At 18.6% G+C, this 15,646-nt stretch overlaps 3 protein-coding genes across 3 annotated transcripts; all 3 read left to right on the forward strand.

Moving 5' to 3' along the window:
- The first annotated feature begins 232 nt into the window (after positions 1-232).
- LOC552343 (electron transfer flavoprotein-ubiquinone oxidoreductase, mitochondrial) lies at positions 233-6,038 on the forward strand. Its single transcript, XM_624719.6, has 8 exons — positions 233-387; positions 1,414-1,521; positions 1,627-1,975; positions 2,109-2,415; positions 2,493-2,734; positions 2,937-3,331; positions 3,397-3,618; positions 5,682-6,038. Exons 1-8 carry the CDS (start codon positions 354-356, stop codon positions 5,843-5,845), a joined length of 1,821 nt encoding a protein of 606 aa, XP_624722.1. The 5' UTR covers positions 233-353; the 3' UTR covers positions 5,846-6,038.
- Positions 6,039-6,828: 790 nt separating this feature from the next.
- Positions 6,829-8,695, forward strand: LOC100576623 (piggyBac transposable element-derived protein 4). The gene is made up of 2 exons (XM_006572117.3): positions 6,829-7,216; positions 7,293-8,695. The coding sequence occupies exon 2, from the start codon at positions 7,748-7,750 to the stop codon at positions 8,630-8,632; it is 885 nt and encodes a 294-aa protein (XP_006572180.1). The 5' UTR covers positions 6,829-7,216; positions 7,293-7,747; the 3' UTR covers positions 8,633-8,695.
- A 3,183-nt stretch (positions 8,696-11,878) lies between these two features.
- Positions 11,879-15,413, forward strand: LOC102654074 (odorant receptor 85b-like). The gene is made up of 6 exons (XM_006572121.2): positions 11,879-12,152; positions 12,937-13,270; positions 14,523-14,744; positions 14,835-14,948; positions 15,020-15,175; positions 15,312-15,413. The coding sequence occupies exons 1-6, from the start codon at positions 11,914-11,916 to the stop codon at positions 15,360-15,362; spliced, it is 1,116 nt and encodes a 371-aa protein (XP_006572184.2). The 5' UTR covers positions 11,879-11,913; the 3' UTR covers positions 15,363-15,413.
- Positions 15,414-15,646: the final 233 nt, after the last annotated feature.

Genomic DNA, 15,646 nt, shown 5'->3' on the forward strand with positions numbered 1-15,646 from the left:
TGTTAAGATTAAATAAAGAAGCAATCATTTTAACTTATTAAAATTTAATAAATATTAAGTAAATTTTGTAAAATCTTTCAATAAGAATGATTTTTCATAGTTTTATGTTTTCATTATTAGATAATCTAGTTTTCATTAATTTTATTATATTAGATATGAAATTAATTAAAACAAATTTCTTGAATTTATATATATATATTTTCATTTTTATTCATAAAAGAATTAAGTTCAAGATTTATTGATAATTTTAGTTTTGACGATTTTGACGTGGCAATGGTTAATACAGCATATATAATGTGACTAAATAGTAACGCACTATAGTATTATCAGTTCGTCCGTGGTGATGTGTAATTATGTCTCGAGTGAAAATTAATATATTAAATAATTGTAGGTTTATCGATAATATTAATTTAATTCAATATATGATTAAAATTATTTAATATTTTTTAAAAATCTTTATAATAAATTCATTGACATTTTATATATATATATATATTTAATAAATATATATATTTTTATTATGAGTTATAATTTATTGTAGTTCCTATAATAATTATTTTATTAATTCTAAATTATAAAATCAGAAATAATTATTAATATATTTTTTATATTTTTAATTTAATAAGATAAATATAATTATAATATATAATTACAATTATAAAATTTTATAAAAAGTATAACATAACTTTAACATAAAGTTCTTTATATTAAATATGTTATATATAGGTTGTGTTCTTATATAAAAAATATTTTATTATTAAATTTTCCAAAAATTAGTTAAATTTAATTTAATTTTATTATTATTTAATTATAATTATAATTACAATAACATTAAAAATATATATACCGTTATCTAATATTATATTTAATTGTAATGAACTTTAGACTTATATTATGTGTATATATGGATTTGTATAAATATATTTTTATATCATATATCAATTATATGTTTTTATATTCCAATAAATTTTTTAATTATATATATAAAAATATAAGTAGAAATATATTGTGATAATCAGACAGATTTTCTTTAAATTTTTATTATTACATTCGTTTGTTATATTGATCTATTTATAATTATATAATTTATCAATATAATTTATCATTTTACACGTGGAAGAAAAAGAATATAATAATAAATGTAAAATAAAATAAAAATAAAATAATATAATATAAAGAAAATAATATAAATATATGATATATTTTTAAGCAATTCTATTTTTAATAAATATTTAAAATATATATGTATATTATTCAATATTAATCATATTTAAATTATTAATCTTAATATTAATCTTTATTCAATATTAATCTTAATAATAATTATAAGTATAACTTAAGAATTTTTCAATTGAAAATTTTAAACAAAATATATTAATTATTAATATTATTAATTTTTTATTTTTTTAATAGTACAGAAGTTTCAATGGATATTTCAAAGAGTTTATTCACAAGAAAAATTTCCAAAAATTACAACTCATTATACTATTGTGCCAAGAGAATTAGATCAAAGATGGAAAGGTATATGATGATGTGATTTATAAATATGAAATTAAATATAAATTATTTATCAATAATGAGTTATTAATAATGAATTATAAAACTGAAATATTAAATAATTTATAGATGTAAATATGGAAAGATATATAGATGAAACTGATATTTTAATTGTGGGAGGTGGTCCAGCAGGATTATCTGCTGCAATTCAAGCACGTAAATTAGCAGAAAAATATGGAAAAGATCTAAAAGTTACAGTTGTTGAAAAAGCTTCTACTATTGGTGGTCATATCCTTAGTGGAGCTTGTTTAGATCCAATAGCTTTAAATGAATTATTTCCTAATTGGAAAGAATTAGGTGCTCCATTAAATACTCCTGTCACAGAAGATAAATTTGCATTTCTTACTGAAAAAAATAGACTATCAATACCTATTTTAAAAGGAATGCCAATGTATAATCATGGGAATTATATAGTTAGGTAATAAATTATAAATAAAATATTAATGTAATAAAATCATAATAATTAATATAATAAAATTAATCTTATAATAAGTCTTATCTAATCTTATAAATAGTCTTCAAGATATTTTTTTTTAATTATTTTGTTTCAGATTAGGTCATGTTGTAACTTGGCTTGGGGAACAAGCTGAAGCTATGGGTGTAGAAATATATCCTGGATATGCTGCAGCAGAAGTACTTTATCACGAAGATGGATCTGTTAAAGGAATAGCTACAAATGATGTTGGTATTGCTAAAGATGGATCACCAAAAGATACTTTTGAACGTGGAATGGAATTACATGCAAAATGTACCATTTTTGCAGAAGGATGTCATGGCCATCTTACAAAACAAATTTCAAAGAAATTAAATCTCAGAAAAGATTGTGAACCACAAACTTATGCTATAGGATTAAAAGAAGTAATTTGTATTAAATTAAATTTTTTTTGCATTTTAATATAGTTTGAAAAATATAAAATAAAAACGAATGTTATTAGATATGGGAAATTGATCTAAAAAAACATAAACCTGGCACTGTTGAACATACTATTGGTTGGCCACTTAAAAAAGATACTTATGGTGGTTCATTTTTATATTACCTTAATGAAGATACACCTCTTATTGCTATTGGTTTTGTTATTGGTTTGGATTATTCTAATCCTTATCTACATCCATTTAAAGAATTTCAAAGATTTAAACAACATCCAAGTATTAGGCCAGTACTTGAAGGAGGAAAAAGGTAAAATTTATGAATACAAAAATTTCAATTATATCAAATACCCCAAAAAATTCTTATTGAATTCTTTAATTCTTTAAAATATAATTTTAAAATTCTTTAAAATATAACAAGAATTATTCTGGATATCTAATTTTAATTTTAATATTTAATTTATAGCAACAAATATTTAAATTTAAATTTTATATTTTTGTTTTCTATTTAGAATTGCATATGGTGCAAGAGCTTTGGTAGAAGGAGGTTTTCAATCTCTTCCTAAACTTCAATTTCCTGGTGGTTGTCTAATTGGTTGTACAGCAGGATTTCTTAATGTACCTAAAATCAAAGGAACACATAATGCTATGAAGAGTGGAATGCTTGCTGCAGAAAGTATAATTGAAGCTCTAATTGATGCAGAAAATAATCCTTCACCAACAAAAGGTTTAGAACCAAAAACTTATACTGAAAAAATACAGAATAGTTGGATTTATAAAGAATTAAAAGCTGTAAGAAATATAAGGCCAAGTTTTCATACAAAATTTGGTCTCTATGGAGGTTTATTATATTCTGGATTTTCAATGTTAGTTGGAGGAAAAGAGCCATGGACTTTATCACATGGAGGTAATTAAATAACAAAATAAAAATTTAAACAAAAAGTAAAAATTAATATTAGCATTAATTTTTAGGTCCAGACTATACAAAATTAAAATCAGCAACTTTATGTACTCCAATAGAATATCCAAAACCGGATAATGAAATATCTTTTGATTTATTATCATCTGTAGCACTTACTGGCACAAATCATGAAGCTGATCAACCTCCACATCTTACTTTAGCAGATGATACTGTACCTGTAAAAAAAAATTTAGCTATATTTGCTGGACCAGAAGGTCGATTTTGTCCTGCTGGTAAGTATTTATCCTATTATCTATCTATTTATCCTATTAAATATATTTTATTTTATTATTATTATTATTATATTTTATATCATATAAAATCATATATAATATAATATAATATAATATAATATAATATAATATAATATAATAAATATTTCTGTTGAAAGTTATGAATATTTCATTATATAAATATATAAATATATTATATAAATATATTCATGTTTAGATTATTTTTATTAAAATTTATTTGATTAAATTTAAATTATTTATTTCTCTTATATAGTAATATTAAATAAATTTCTCATATGATATTATATTATATACAATATTATATACAGCAATCAAAATTTTAGTTTTTTAGAAAAATTTTTATTTAATTTATGTAATTTATTTTAATTATTTCATAAAATTTTTTATATTTATGAGAAAATATCTATGAATAAATTTTATGATAATATTTAAAAATTTATTGTCGCGATTGGAATCTTAGATTAAAAAGAATAAGATAATAAATATTAATAAAAATTTTAATAATTATGTGATTGTAAAATACAATATTTTTTCAATTCACATTCAATATTAAATTATAAAATAAAATATTAGAAAGATTTTTTCAATGAAAAAAAGTTATAGAGAATTATTAATAATTATTTATTAACAATTAATATAAAAAAAATATTTGACTATTTAATATTAAATTAATTTTTTTAATATAATAATTTGAATCAATTACCATATTTTATATGAAATCAAGAAGTATCAAAAAATATATGAACAAGATTATTATAATATTTAAAAACAAAAATAATTCAATTTATATCATTTTTTCATTAAAAAAATTTTATTAATATTTTTTTATATTTTATATTTTCGTAAAAACATTAGATTACAAAATGTTTGATTTAACAAGCTAGCATATTTTGTAATATATTTTAATATATTAATTTATTTACATATAAAGTGAAAAAATTATTATAATTAAAGAAGGTAACTTTTGACAATAAATCAAATTATTAATTAAATAAGTTTTACATCATATAATTTTTATATGAAAAACTAATGAATTGTTTTTAAGTAATTTAAAATAAAAATTTTGTTGCTACTGTTATAAAAAAGAAATACCAATATTTGTATTTAAGAATAATTGTTTAAAAAAATTATTTGTCATAAATAAAAAATAATATTTTATATAATTCAATAATTCATAATACTCATTGAAAATCTTATATGAATTAGAATTGAAAATAATATAAAAATTATTATTGAAAAATTATTTAAAGAAATTCAATGTTGTAAATTTTTCAATACTCTATTTTATTTATATATATAATATTAATATAAATATAAATATATAAATGAAATGTATAAATATATAAATATATAAATGAATATTTATAAGAAATATTGGAAAATATATATAAAGAAAAAATTTAATATGAATTTTCAATTTACAAAAATTTACAAAAGAAAACAAAAGTATTTATATATTAACATATATGTATAATATATGTATGTATTAATATTTGGAATTTTCTGTATAATATATAGATAGAAAATTTAAGATATAATTTTAAAGATTATATATTAAATAAACATTGATAAAATTAATTAATAAATGCAGAAATATTTATTAAAGTCATAAATATTTAATATATACATAACTTTATTTTGTCATATTTTTGTCATGTTTTCTATTTTATTATATTTAGTGCACAATTAAATTATTTATAGATAATTTAAAAAAAAATTTCAAAGAAACTTTTATATTTATTTTAATCTCTATAATTATTTGTTAAATTTTATATTTATTAATTTGTAGTTATATGTTATTATTATTATTAATGGAAGTTTAGAATAATTTATTTATCAATTTTTTATTTATTACAAAAATTATAGCAAAAATTTATATTAAATATAGATTATAAATATATTAATAATTTTTGATTTATGAAGATAGATTCACAATAAATATTTTTAAAATAAAATATATAAAATATATTTTGATAAATATGTTTTGTTGTGTAATATAAAAATATATAATAATAATATACAATAATATAAATAAATTTTAGGTGTATATGAATTTGTACCATTAGAATCTGGAGAAGGAGAAAGATTACAAATTAATGCTCAGAATTGTATTCATTGCAAAACTTGTGATATTAAGGATCCAAGCCAAAATATCAATTGGGTTGTACCAGAAGGTGGGGGTGGTCCAGCTTACAACGGAATGTAAAAATTAAATATTTTAAAATGATTTGATAAAATTTTTTGTAAATTTTAAAAAAAAAATCTAAGAAATTTTTGTATAAATTTATATATAATGTGGATAAATATTTTTATAGTTTATATTTTTAAAAAATGTTTGTAATTATAAATATGCAATAATGATATTTTTTTCTACAATATAATATTTTATTGGAAATTCAGTTTAAAATAAATAATTTGAAATAATTTCTTTAAATATTTTTATCAAATTATTGTTATATAAATTATTAATTTTTCAATTTTTATTAAATTTTATTTGTGTTCAAATATATTGTGTTTAAACAAGAATGATATTATTGGAAATTAATGTATATGATATTTTTAAAATCCATATAATTGAAGACAGTAATTATCAAAACTTATAATATTTAATAATTGCGACAAAGATTTTTTATATGTTTTTGATTAATATTTTTTTTTATTTTTTAACGATTTCTTTAATAAAAAAATGAATGTAAAAAAATAATTAATAATCAATTTATAATATAAATCTTAATATAAAAAAAAAGTAAAAAATATTTTTCTTGAAATTATTCAAAATTATTAAGAAATTCTTTAAAAAGATCATAAAACTATTTGAAAATTTATTACTAAATGTTTATTAAATTATTGCTATTGATATATTGTCATAATATCAATTTTCGTATTTAATATATTGATAAGAATATACAAGAATGTTTGCATACTAGTATTTTTACTTAATCCTATAATCAGATTCTTTTTTTGCAGGAAAAAAGATGCGAGATTAATAAATTTCAAAAGTTTGATTTATTATTTCAATTGTATATAAAAATGATTTATTTGTTTTGACTATTCAAACATGTATATGATGCAATATATATATATATATATATATATATATATATATATATATATTTTATAAATATATATTTATAAAATACAATAAACTTTTAAAATTTATTTATTTTTAAGATGATTTTTTTGCCATATATTTATTTACACAGAATATTTATAAAAATATTAAATATCTTTGGAAGATAAATTCTAGATATCAAAATGATGAAAAAAGTTCACATATACACATGTAATAAGATTTAATTAATAGATTATAATGTTTACATTAACTACTTTGGTACGAGCGTCGACTATAGTCGACGGCCACAGATGACCCCATACAACCGAGCGTCGACTATAGTCGACAGCCAGGAATTTTATCTTATCTTTGCAGTTGGGGAGTATTCGTTCGCATAATTTTAGTTTCGCTCAGTCCATCGCTCAACACGGTTCTGTGACGTTTTTATATGTGTAAAATAGGAGTTATTATATTTAATTCTTTTTATATTTTAAAGAAATAAATAAAAGCGCTTTTAATTCATGGGTAATAATATAATATAATATACATATTTTCGAGATTTTTATTTTTTATTTTATATCTTAATTTTTATCATTCTTAGACCTATAATGAATTCTGATACATCATCAAGTGAAGACAGTATCGTTTTTAGACGCATAAATGTTAAGTCAAAAAGAAAGAGAGCAATAATTCTGTCGTCGGATTCAGAAGTAGAAGAATTAACTGCAAAAAACAAAGAACTAAATACGTGGTCGCGTGCAAACTTGAATCCACACATACACACGTTTATTGATGAAGATTGTGGAATTAAGGCAGAAAATATTAAAGACACATTTAATGTTTTGGATTATTTCCAAATATTTTTTTCGGAGAATTTAGTAGGAGATATTGTAAATACCACAAATAGTTACTATCGACACTTATCATCAAATAACATTTCTTCTTCGTTGAAAAATTGGTCCGATACAACCATAAATGAAATGTTTACTTTTTTTGCGTTAACGCTTACAATGTCGCGTATGAAAAAATTATCTATAAAAGAGTATTGGACTACTCATGATGTGCTTAAAACCGATATATTTAACAAATATATGTCGCGAGATAGATATACAATATTATACAATAAAGATGCTTTACTTTAGCGACAAAAAATCTGAAAGGTCAAAAGATCGACTAGCAAAAATTCGGGGTCTTTTTGATAAACTGCGTGAAATATTTAAAAAATCATTTTCTCCATTCAGGAATTTATGCATTGACGAGAGTCTGTTACTTTTTAAGGGACGATTATTTTTCAAACATTATATACCATCGAAGAGAAACAGGTTTGGGATAAAATCATTTGTATTGTGCGATTGTTCAACGGGATACGTTTTAGATGTAATTGTTTACACCGGCTCAACATCCGAGATGCAAGCATTTTCTGCAAAATTGGGTAAAGCTGGCAATATTGTTGCAACATTGATGCAACCTTATTTAGGAAAAGGCCATCAATTATTCGTAACTGGTATCTATAACTGGTATTCGAGTCGAATCATTAGTACGATTTCATGCACAAGAAAAACACTGAAATGGTACAAGAAATTCTTTTTTCATTTACTAGATATTTCAATATGGAATGCGTATTGTTTATATAAATTTAATACGAAAAAGAATATATCAATGTCTGATTATTATTTAGCGTTAATAACAGAACTTTTAAAGCAATACTCGGAATCGCGAAAATACAACTCTGATACTCCATCAGCATATCTTATGCGTTTTAAGGAAAGACATTTTCCAGCGCTGTACAGTAGTGATAAAACAAAAAGGCAAAATCCAATGAGAAGATGTATTGTGTGTTCAATGGATAACAAAAGACGTAGTACTAGATATTATTGTAAACAATGCAATGTTGGCTTATGTGTAGTCCCATGTTTCGAAATGTATCACACCGAACAATAACATTTATTGTGATATTTAAAAACTTATAATATGAATAAAATAAAACAATAATTTTAAGTTAAATTTTCTAATTTTTCATTTATCAAAATAAAATAGTCAACATTTAGAAATATTGTAATGAAAATATGCGATTTCTTGATTTACATTACATGCCGTCTGTAATGTAAAACAAGCTTTCAGTGTTTCAAAGCGTGACAGATCAGAATTAAAAAATAGATAAATAGATGAAAATGAAATCAAATAATTTTATCTGACAGAGAATGCATTAAGAAAATGAATTTAATTGAATTTGAATAAAAAATTAAATAATTTTTATATTTTTTTTATTTAAAAACAAATTCAAAAATGAAAATTTTTATTTTTAACGATTTCAAAATTTATTCATTATAGTTATATATATTATAACCGAGTTAACAATTTAAAAATATAATAAAAAGCCATATTAGTTTATGTTAAATGTTCAATATAATATATATTATCCAAAAAATAAAAGCATAACTTATAATCGTTTTTTCCTTTAAATAGCATTGTCAAATATCAAATTGAAAGTGGTTAGAAAATAATTAAAATAAAACAATTTGAAGAACGAAATAAATTATAAAAAAAATGCTATAAAAACTTTTAAGTTGAAAATTGATTTAAATAAATACAGCTTAAATAAAGAGCTATATAATTTATTTTATTATAAATCTATTTTGAAATATTTACTGATAACATGTTAATTTTTGACATTTTTTTATATATATCAATATATTATTTCAGAAAATTCATCCACGTTACATTCTAATTATTAGTTAGCTTCTAATTTTTTTTATTCTAGATTTGTTTTTATTCCTAAAAATAAAAAATATATAAAAATATTTAAATAATGATATCAAGATAATATAGTGATAATTTTGAAGATTCAAGATATTTCAAAAAATTATTTCCAAAATTGAAAGATAGATAAAACACTATTCTAAATACTTTGAAAATGATTCAAATTTTAATAATAATTTATACAATAATTTTAGTATAATGATTTCGCGAATTAAATTATTAAATCTTGTATGTATATAATGTATATGTAATATAAGTAATTGTAATATTTTCAATTAATATGTCTTTCTATTTTTATAGTTGCAATATTTACTACTAGAAAATAATTAAATTTGATTATCAATTCTTGAATCTTCAATCTATTCTTTATCGGAATTTCTGTATACTTTTAAAATATACATTATTATATTATTATGCATCTCACGAAATTTAAAACATTTTAGTATTTTTTTTTATTTTAAAATATAATTATTATTTTAATTTAAATAATTAAACAAATGAAAGTATTTATATATATTTAGTTTTAAACATTTAATGTTATATTATGATTATTGTAAAAATTAATTTTTATATAATATAATATTAAATATTAAAGAACATAATATTAAACACAATAATATTAAAAACAAGTAGATATATTTATCGATTGATTTTTTCATAAAATAATTTTTTTAATCCATAAAAAATGATAAAATTTTAAATCTTTTGATATATATATTAATATTAATACCAATGTTATTGCTTATATGTTATGAAATTCTATTAAATATTTTCTTAATTTTTATAGTTATTTATATATGTATAACTTTGATTAAAAATAATTTATATATTATATAATATAATCGTTTACATTCGATATGCAATTAATATATAGTTAGGAATAAATAGTTAGAAATAAAACTGAAATTAAAGATATTGTGAAATAAGATTGTATCCTGCTATATTGCTACAATTATAAAAAAAAATTATTCTTCTTTTTTAAAGCAAATCAATTATTGGTAATAAGTCATTTTATCTTTACTTTGTCTATCTTAGGATTATTTGTGTAATAACACTCTAGTAATTTCATTTGATCGATAACTACATTAAGAAGAGTTTAGTACACAATGAGCATTCGACTGTGCAACTACGTTAAAGAGATTCGTCTATGCCCAAGATATATTTTATTTGAATTATGATTATTATGATATTATTTGAGAAATAATTTAATATTTTTTGATATTTATAATTAAAACAAAAATAATTAATCAAAGCGACAAAAAAAGAATTTTCACTTTGTAATTATATTGTAACAAATTTTAATTTTCTTTTCGATTTTTTAATCTTCGAAAATATTTCTTATAAAAATTTGATGAATTTAAATTTGTAAATCATTTTTTAAAATCAACAATTTTTGAAAAATCATTTTAAAATAATGTTGTAATTTTTCTATTATTGGATATTAGTATTTTACGTTTTTATAATAATAATTATTTTCTTAACATAAATTAATTTTGTTAACTATTATAGAAATAAGAATATATTTAAGTAATTAAATAATAATCAAACAATAAACATTTAAATATATTTAAATAACGATCAAAGATGTCTAAAACATTTTATTTATCTGATATTTTTCAAATTATTTAAAAAATTAAGAAAAAAATTTAATCATGTGATAGACTTTTTTTTTATCAAGAAAAGCGTATCAAATTTGATCAAAAAATTGTTTTAATATTGAAACGAAATAAAATACACAGTGGTGATAATGATGTTTCTTGTGCCATTTAGCATAATGGAAAATCAAAGCAACTATTATTAAATATTATTATTATTATATGTTTTGTTAAACTATATTGCTTCTACATTCAAATGAAATCTTTATATTTATTTTTGGAAAACAAATGAATATAAAAAATTTTTTTTTTTTAAGAAATAATAAAAAAAAAATAATATTGAAAGAGGTAAATGAATAAATAAAAATATAAACTGAAATTTATTTTTATTGAAAAGCTGCAATGATAAAAAATGAACCAAGCAATAAGAAATTTTTGAACAAATATTTTTTTATCAAAAAAATGTGACGAATATTGGATTTATATATATAAATGTTTGGCGAATATATATAAATGTTTATGATCTAATAATTCTCTAATTATTTATAATTATTACTGTAAAAATATAAAAAAGTTCAAGGTTAAAATATTATTTTTTTAAATTGATTCTTTTAAAAACTATGTATTCTGGGAAAAAATTATTTGTAGATACAAATTCAGCATTAAAATTTATAAGAAATATTTTTAAAAATTAAGATAGAATTAAATACATATTGAATATTATTATTATTATATTAATATTAAATAAAAAACTATTTTGGTGTTTTTCGTAACACATTTATATATTATTATAATTACAGCAATATTAACATTTTATCTCAATTATTTGAATAAAAATTGAAAATTTTATCGATAATTTCAAAAATTATGATCAATCGTCCATTGGAATATAGTTTACGTATATTTGGTATTTGGCCAGATTCTCCGTATCCAAAATTGAAAATTATTACTTGGATAATAATATTGCCAACATTTTTAGTATTTCAATATTGGTATTGTATTACTCATATTAAATTAGGTTTAATTGACCTATTAGATGGATTAAGTCTTACTTTATCAAATACACTTGTTTTCATCAAATTAATTGTTATTTGGTTTCACAAACGGTAAGATATCATTTTCTATGTCATATTGTTATTTATAATATAATTTTTTTTATTATTAAATAAAGAATTAGAATGAAAATATTTTAAATATTATTGAAATTATGTTACAATATTATTACATTTACATTAAAAATTATATTACAATAGTCAATTTATACTCAAATTATAGTCAATTATAGTCAAATTAAATTTTTTTTATTTTTTTTTTGTTACTTCCTTTTTTAAAATATAATATTATATTCTACATATATACACACACACACGCGCGCGCGCGCGTGATAATCATCATTAAATTAAATCTTTTTTTTTTGCGAAAAAATAAATTTTATGAAAATTAATTTTCAATCATCATTTTATTTATATTTCTGTACAGATTAAATCGGAAATGCGTATCTCTAAAATATTTTTTTTTAAAATATAATATTTTATTCCTGAAATGTTAATGTAATATTTTTTTTTATAAAATTAAATTAAATCAGTTTTTATTTCATATATTTGAATTATTTGTATATTATATACATATTATATATACTTATTTATATTTATCCTTTTTAGAATTTAATATCGAAAAAATTAATATAAATTCAATCTATTTTATTTTTTTTATAAAATTAAAAAAATTTTGCTGATTTAGCATTATTTTCAATTTATATATATATATATATATATAAATATATAAAAATTATTTTTAAGATATAAATATGGCAATATAATATTTAATAAAATTGAATTTTTAGAAAATGTTTTTTATATTCATTTTAAAGAAAATATTATTTTTGAACAGAACATTTTATGAAATTCTGATGTCTATGAAGGAAGATTTGAATAATAATAAACATTCTGCTACTGAAAATAAACGAATAATAATGGATAAATCCATGTTATCTTCCCGTATTTCAAATTTCTTAATCAGTTATTTCGCGATTACATTTTTTCTATATTCAGGAGTTGCTTTAGTAATATTTGATGAAGATCAAGGGAAGTTTTTAGTTAGAATGGAATTTCCGTTTATAGCCACAATTTCTCCACGTTATGAAATTATTCTGATTACACAATTTATATTTGAATCATTTATAGTTTATGGTGCAGCTACATCAATAGCATTAATTGCAGCATTAGTAAGTAATTTTTTTTGATCTTGTATGTTTTGAAGAAGTTATTAGTAAAATTTAATATTGTATTTAATTATTTAGATATTTAAATGTTTATTTGACAATATTTAACAATAATTAATTATTTAAATATTTAATGGAATTTTTAAGAATGTTAAAAACTACTTTCTTTTTTTAATTTAAATTTCATGACATATTGTATGTCAAAACATTTTATATTAATAATTGCTTTTAAAATATTTCATAATTAGATGATAATAAATCTTTTATTGTTTTTTTTAAACATACTATTATAACTTTTTAAAATTTTTTAAATGTTTAAATAAAAATAAAACTCTTATTTTTTATTTTTCTTTTTAATTTGAAAAAACATCTTTTAAGATTTTTGATACACCTAAAAAAGAAGTTAATTCCAGTTATAAAATATCAATTACAAATATTTTTAATTTTTAAATTAACTAATATTTATATTATTACATAATTACATTTCTGGATTTAAACTAACTAATATTTACATTATTACATAATTACATTTCTGGATTTAAGCTATTTATAAAAATAATGAAAAATGAAATTAGAAATTTGCAAATTACATATAAAATAAATATAAAGCTTTTTAAACTTTTAAAAATTAAAAAATTTAAAAAAATATTTGTAATTTCACTATCAATAAAAAATTAATATAATTAATATTTAGATATTATTTAATTTATAAATTAATATAAAGGTATGAAACGAATAAATATGAACAAATAAAAATAATTATGTAATAAAATATTATTACATTTAAGAATATCTTATTTAAGTTTGCTGTTTTTGTAAATAAATATAAAACTTTAAGAATAGTACATTGATGATTTATTGGTATATATACATAATAAAAACTTTATTTATTTTTTCTATATATTAAAAAATTGTCTATAAAGATACTTTGATATAATATTTTATATTTTTATATTTATATTTTATATTTTTATTTCATTTTTAATTGTCAAATATTTGTTAATAAATTTTGATAAAGAAGTATAATTTGATATTAAATAAAAAAATATTAAATATAAAAACAAAAAATAAATATAATAAGAATTATTATACAGAATTAAGATATATATATGTAAATCACTTATAGTTAGCTAAAAATTTTAAATGGATAAATAATTTATTTTTACGAATTCTTATTACATATATAAATACATTCGTAAAATATAATATTTTTAATACTTAGATATTTTTCATTTGGAAAATTTGCTTCTTTTAGATACTATATGTTGGTAGTCAAATTGACTTATTTTGTCAAAACTTAACTTTTCATAGTTACAAGAAAAGAGAATCGCAAGATACAATAAAGGATATTATTGTTAGACATCAAAAAATTATACAACTTTCAAAAAATATTGAAACAATCTTTACTTATATATCTCTATGTCAATTTGTATCAAATATGTTGGTAATTTGCTTTATAAGTTTCGTTCTAACAGTCGTGAGTATTCAAAAATTATTATATTTAATAGACAATTATAATAAAATAGAAATAAAATAGAAACTGATTCATTTTTTTTACTTATAACAGTCTTTGCATACGGAACAAACAATTGTATTAATAATGAAATGTCTTCCCTATTACATTGCTGTTAATTGCGAAGCATTTATTCTGTGTTATACTGGAGAATATATTACTTCTAAGGTGAAAAATATATAAGTATGTAAAATAAAATAATAAAAAATATAATATTTTATTGATATCTTTTTTTTTAGAGTGAAAATATTAATAAAGCTGTATATAATTTTCTTTGGTACAACTTAAAACCTCGAGATGTTCGTATTATGTTAATGATAATTTTACGATCACAAAAACAATTAACGCTTACAGCGGGAAAATTTATCTGTCTTTCTCTAGAGGCATTTGCTAACGTAAGAGAATTAAATTTATTATCGAATAAATAATAATATAATAAATTAAGAGTATTCTATTTTTTATCATTTTTATATATATATTTTTAATTTATTTCTTATTTTTTATATAATTACAATTAATATAAATTTTTAGATGTTAAAAGCTTCTGCTTCGTATGTATCTGTTCTATATGCAAGATACTGAATTTTTAAGAAATCATTTTAATATGTTGCGAATTTTTCATTAAAATATGGATAATTTTGATGAAATATGTAGTAAAATGTATTAAATTTAATTATTTATAATTATGTAAATAAGATAAATTAGAAAATTTGAATGCAATAATATTATATTATTTTTTAATTCACCTTTTATATTATTTTTTAATCCTCCAATTTTCTCCAATGATTTGAAAACTAGAATGACTAATGAAAAAAATAAAATAGTATATTTTGAACGTATACATATATTGAATGTTAATATATTCA

This window comes from Apis mellifera, linkage group LG2, assembly GCF_003254395.2.
Source record: "Apis mellifera strain DH4 linkage group LG2, Amel_HAv3.1, whole genome shotgun sequence".
Taxonomy (NCBI): Eukaryota; Metazoa; Arthropoda; class Insecta; order Hymenoptera; family Apidae; genus Apis; species Apis mellifera.

Coding starts and splice junctions, on each gene's coding strand:
- LOC102654074 (XM_006572121.2), top strand. CDS start 11,914: ATGATCAATCGTCCATTGGAATATAGTTTACGTATATTTGGTATTTGG. Junction 12,153..12,936: donor GTTATTTGGTTTCACAAACG/GTAAGATATCAT, acceptor ATTTTTGAACAG/AACATTTTATGAAATTCTGA. Junction 14,949..15,019: donor GAGAATATATTACTTCTAAG/GTGAAAAATATA, acceptor CTTTTTTTTTAG/AGTGAAAATATTAATAAAGC.
- LOC552343 (XM_624719.6), top strand. CDS start 354: ATGTCTCGAGTGAAAATTAATATATTAAATAATT. Junction 2,416..2,492: donor ATGCTATAGGATTAAAAGAA/GTAATTTGTATT, acceptor GAATGTTATTAG/ATATGGGAAATTGATCTAAA. Junction 3,332..3,396: donor ATGGACTTTATCACATGGAG/GTAATTAAATAA, acceptor ATTAATTTTTAG/GTCCAGACTATACAAAATTA.
- LOC100576623 (XM_006572117.3), top strand. CDS start 7,748: ATGATGTGCTTAAAACCGATATATTTAACAAATATATGTCGCGAGATA.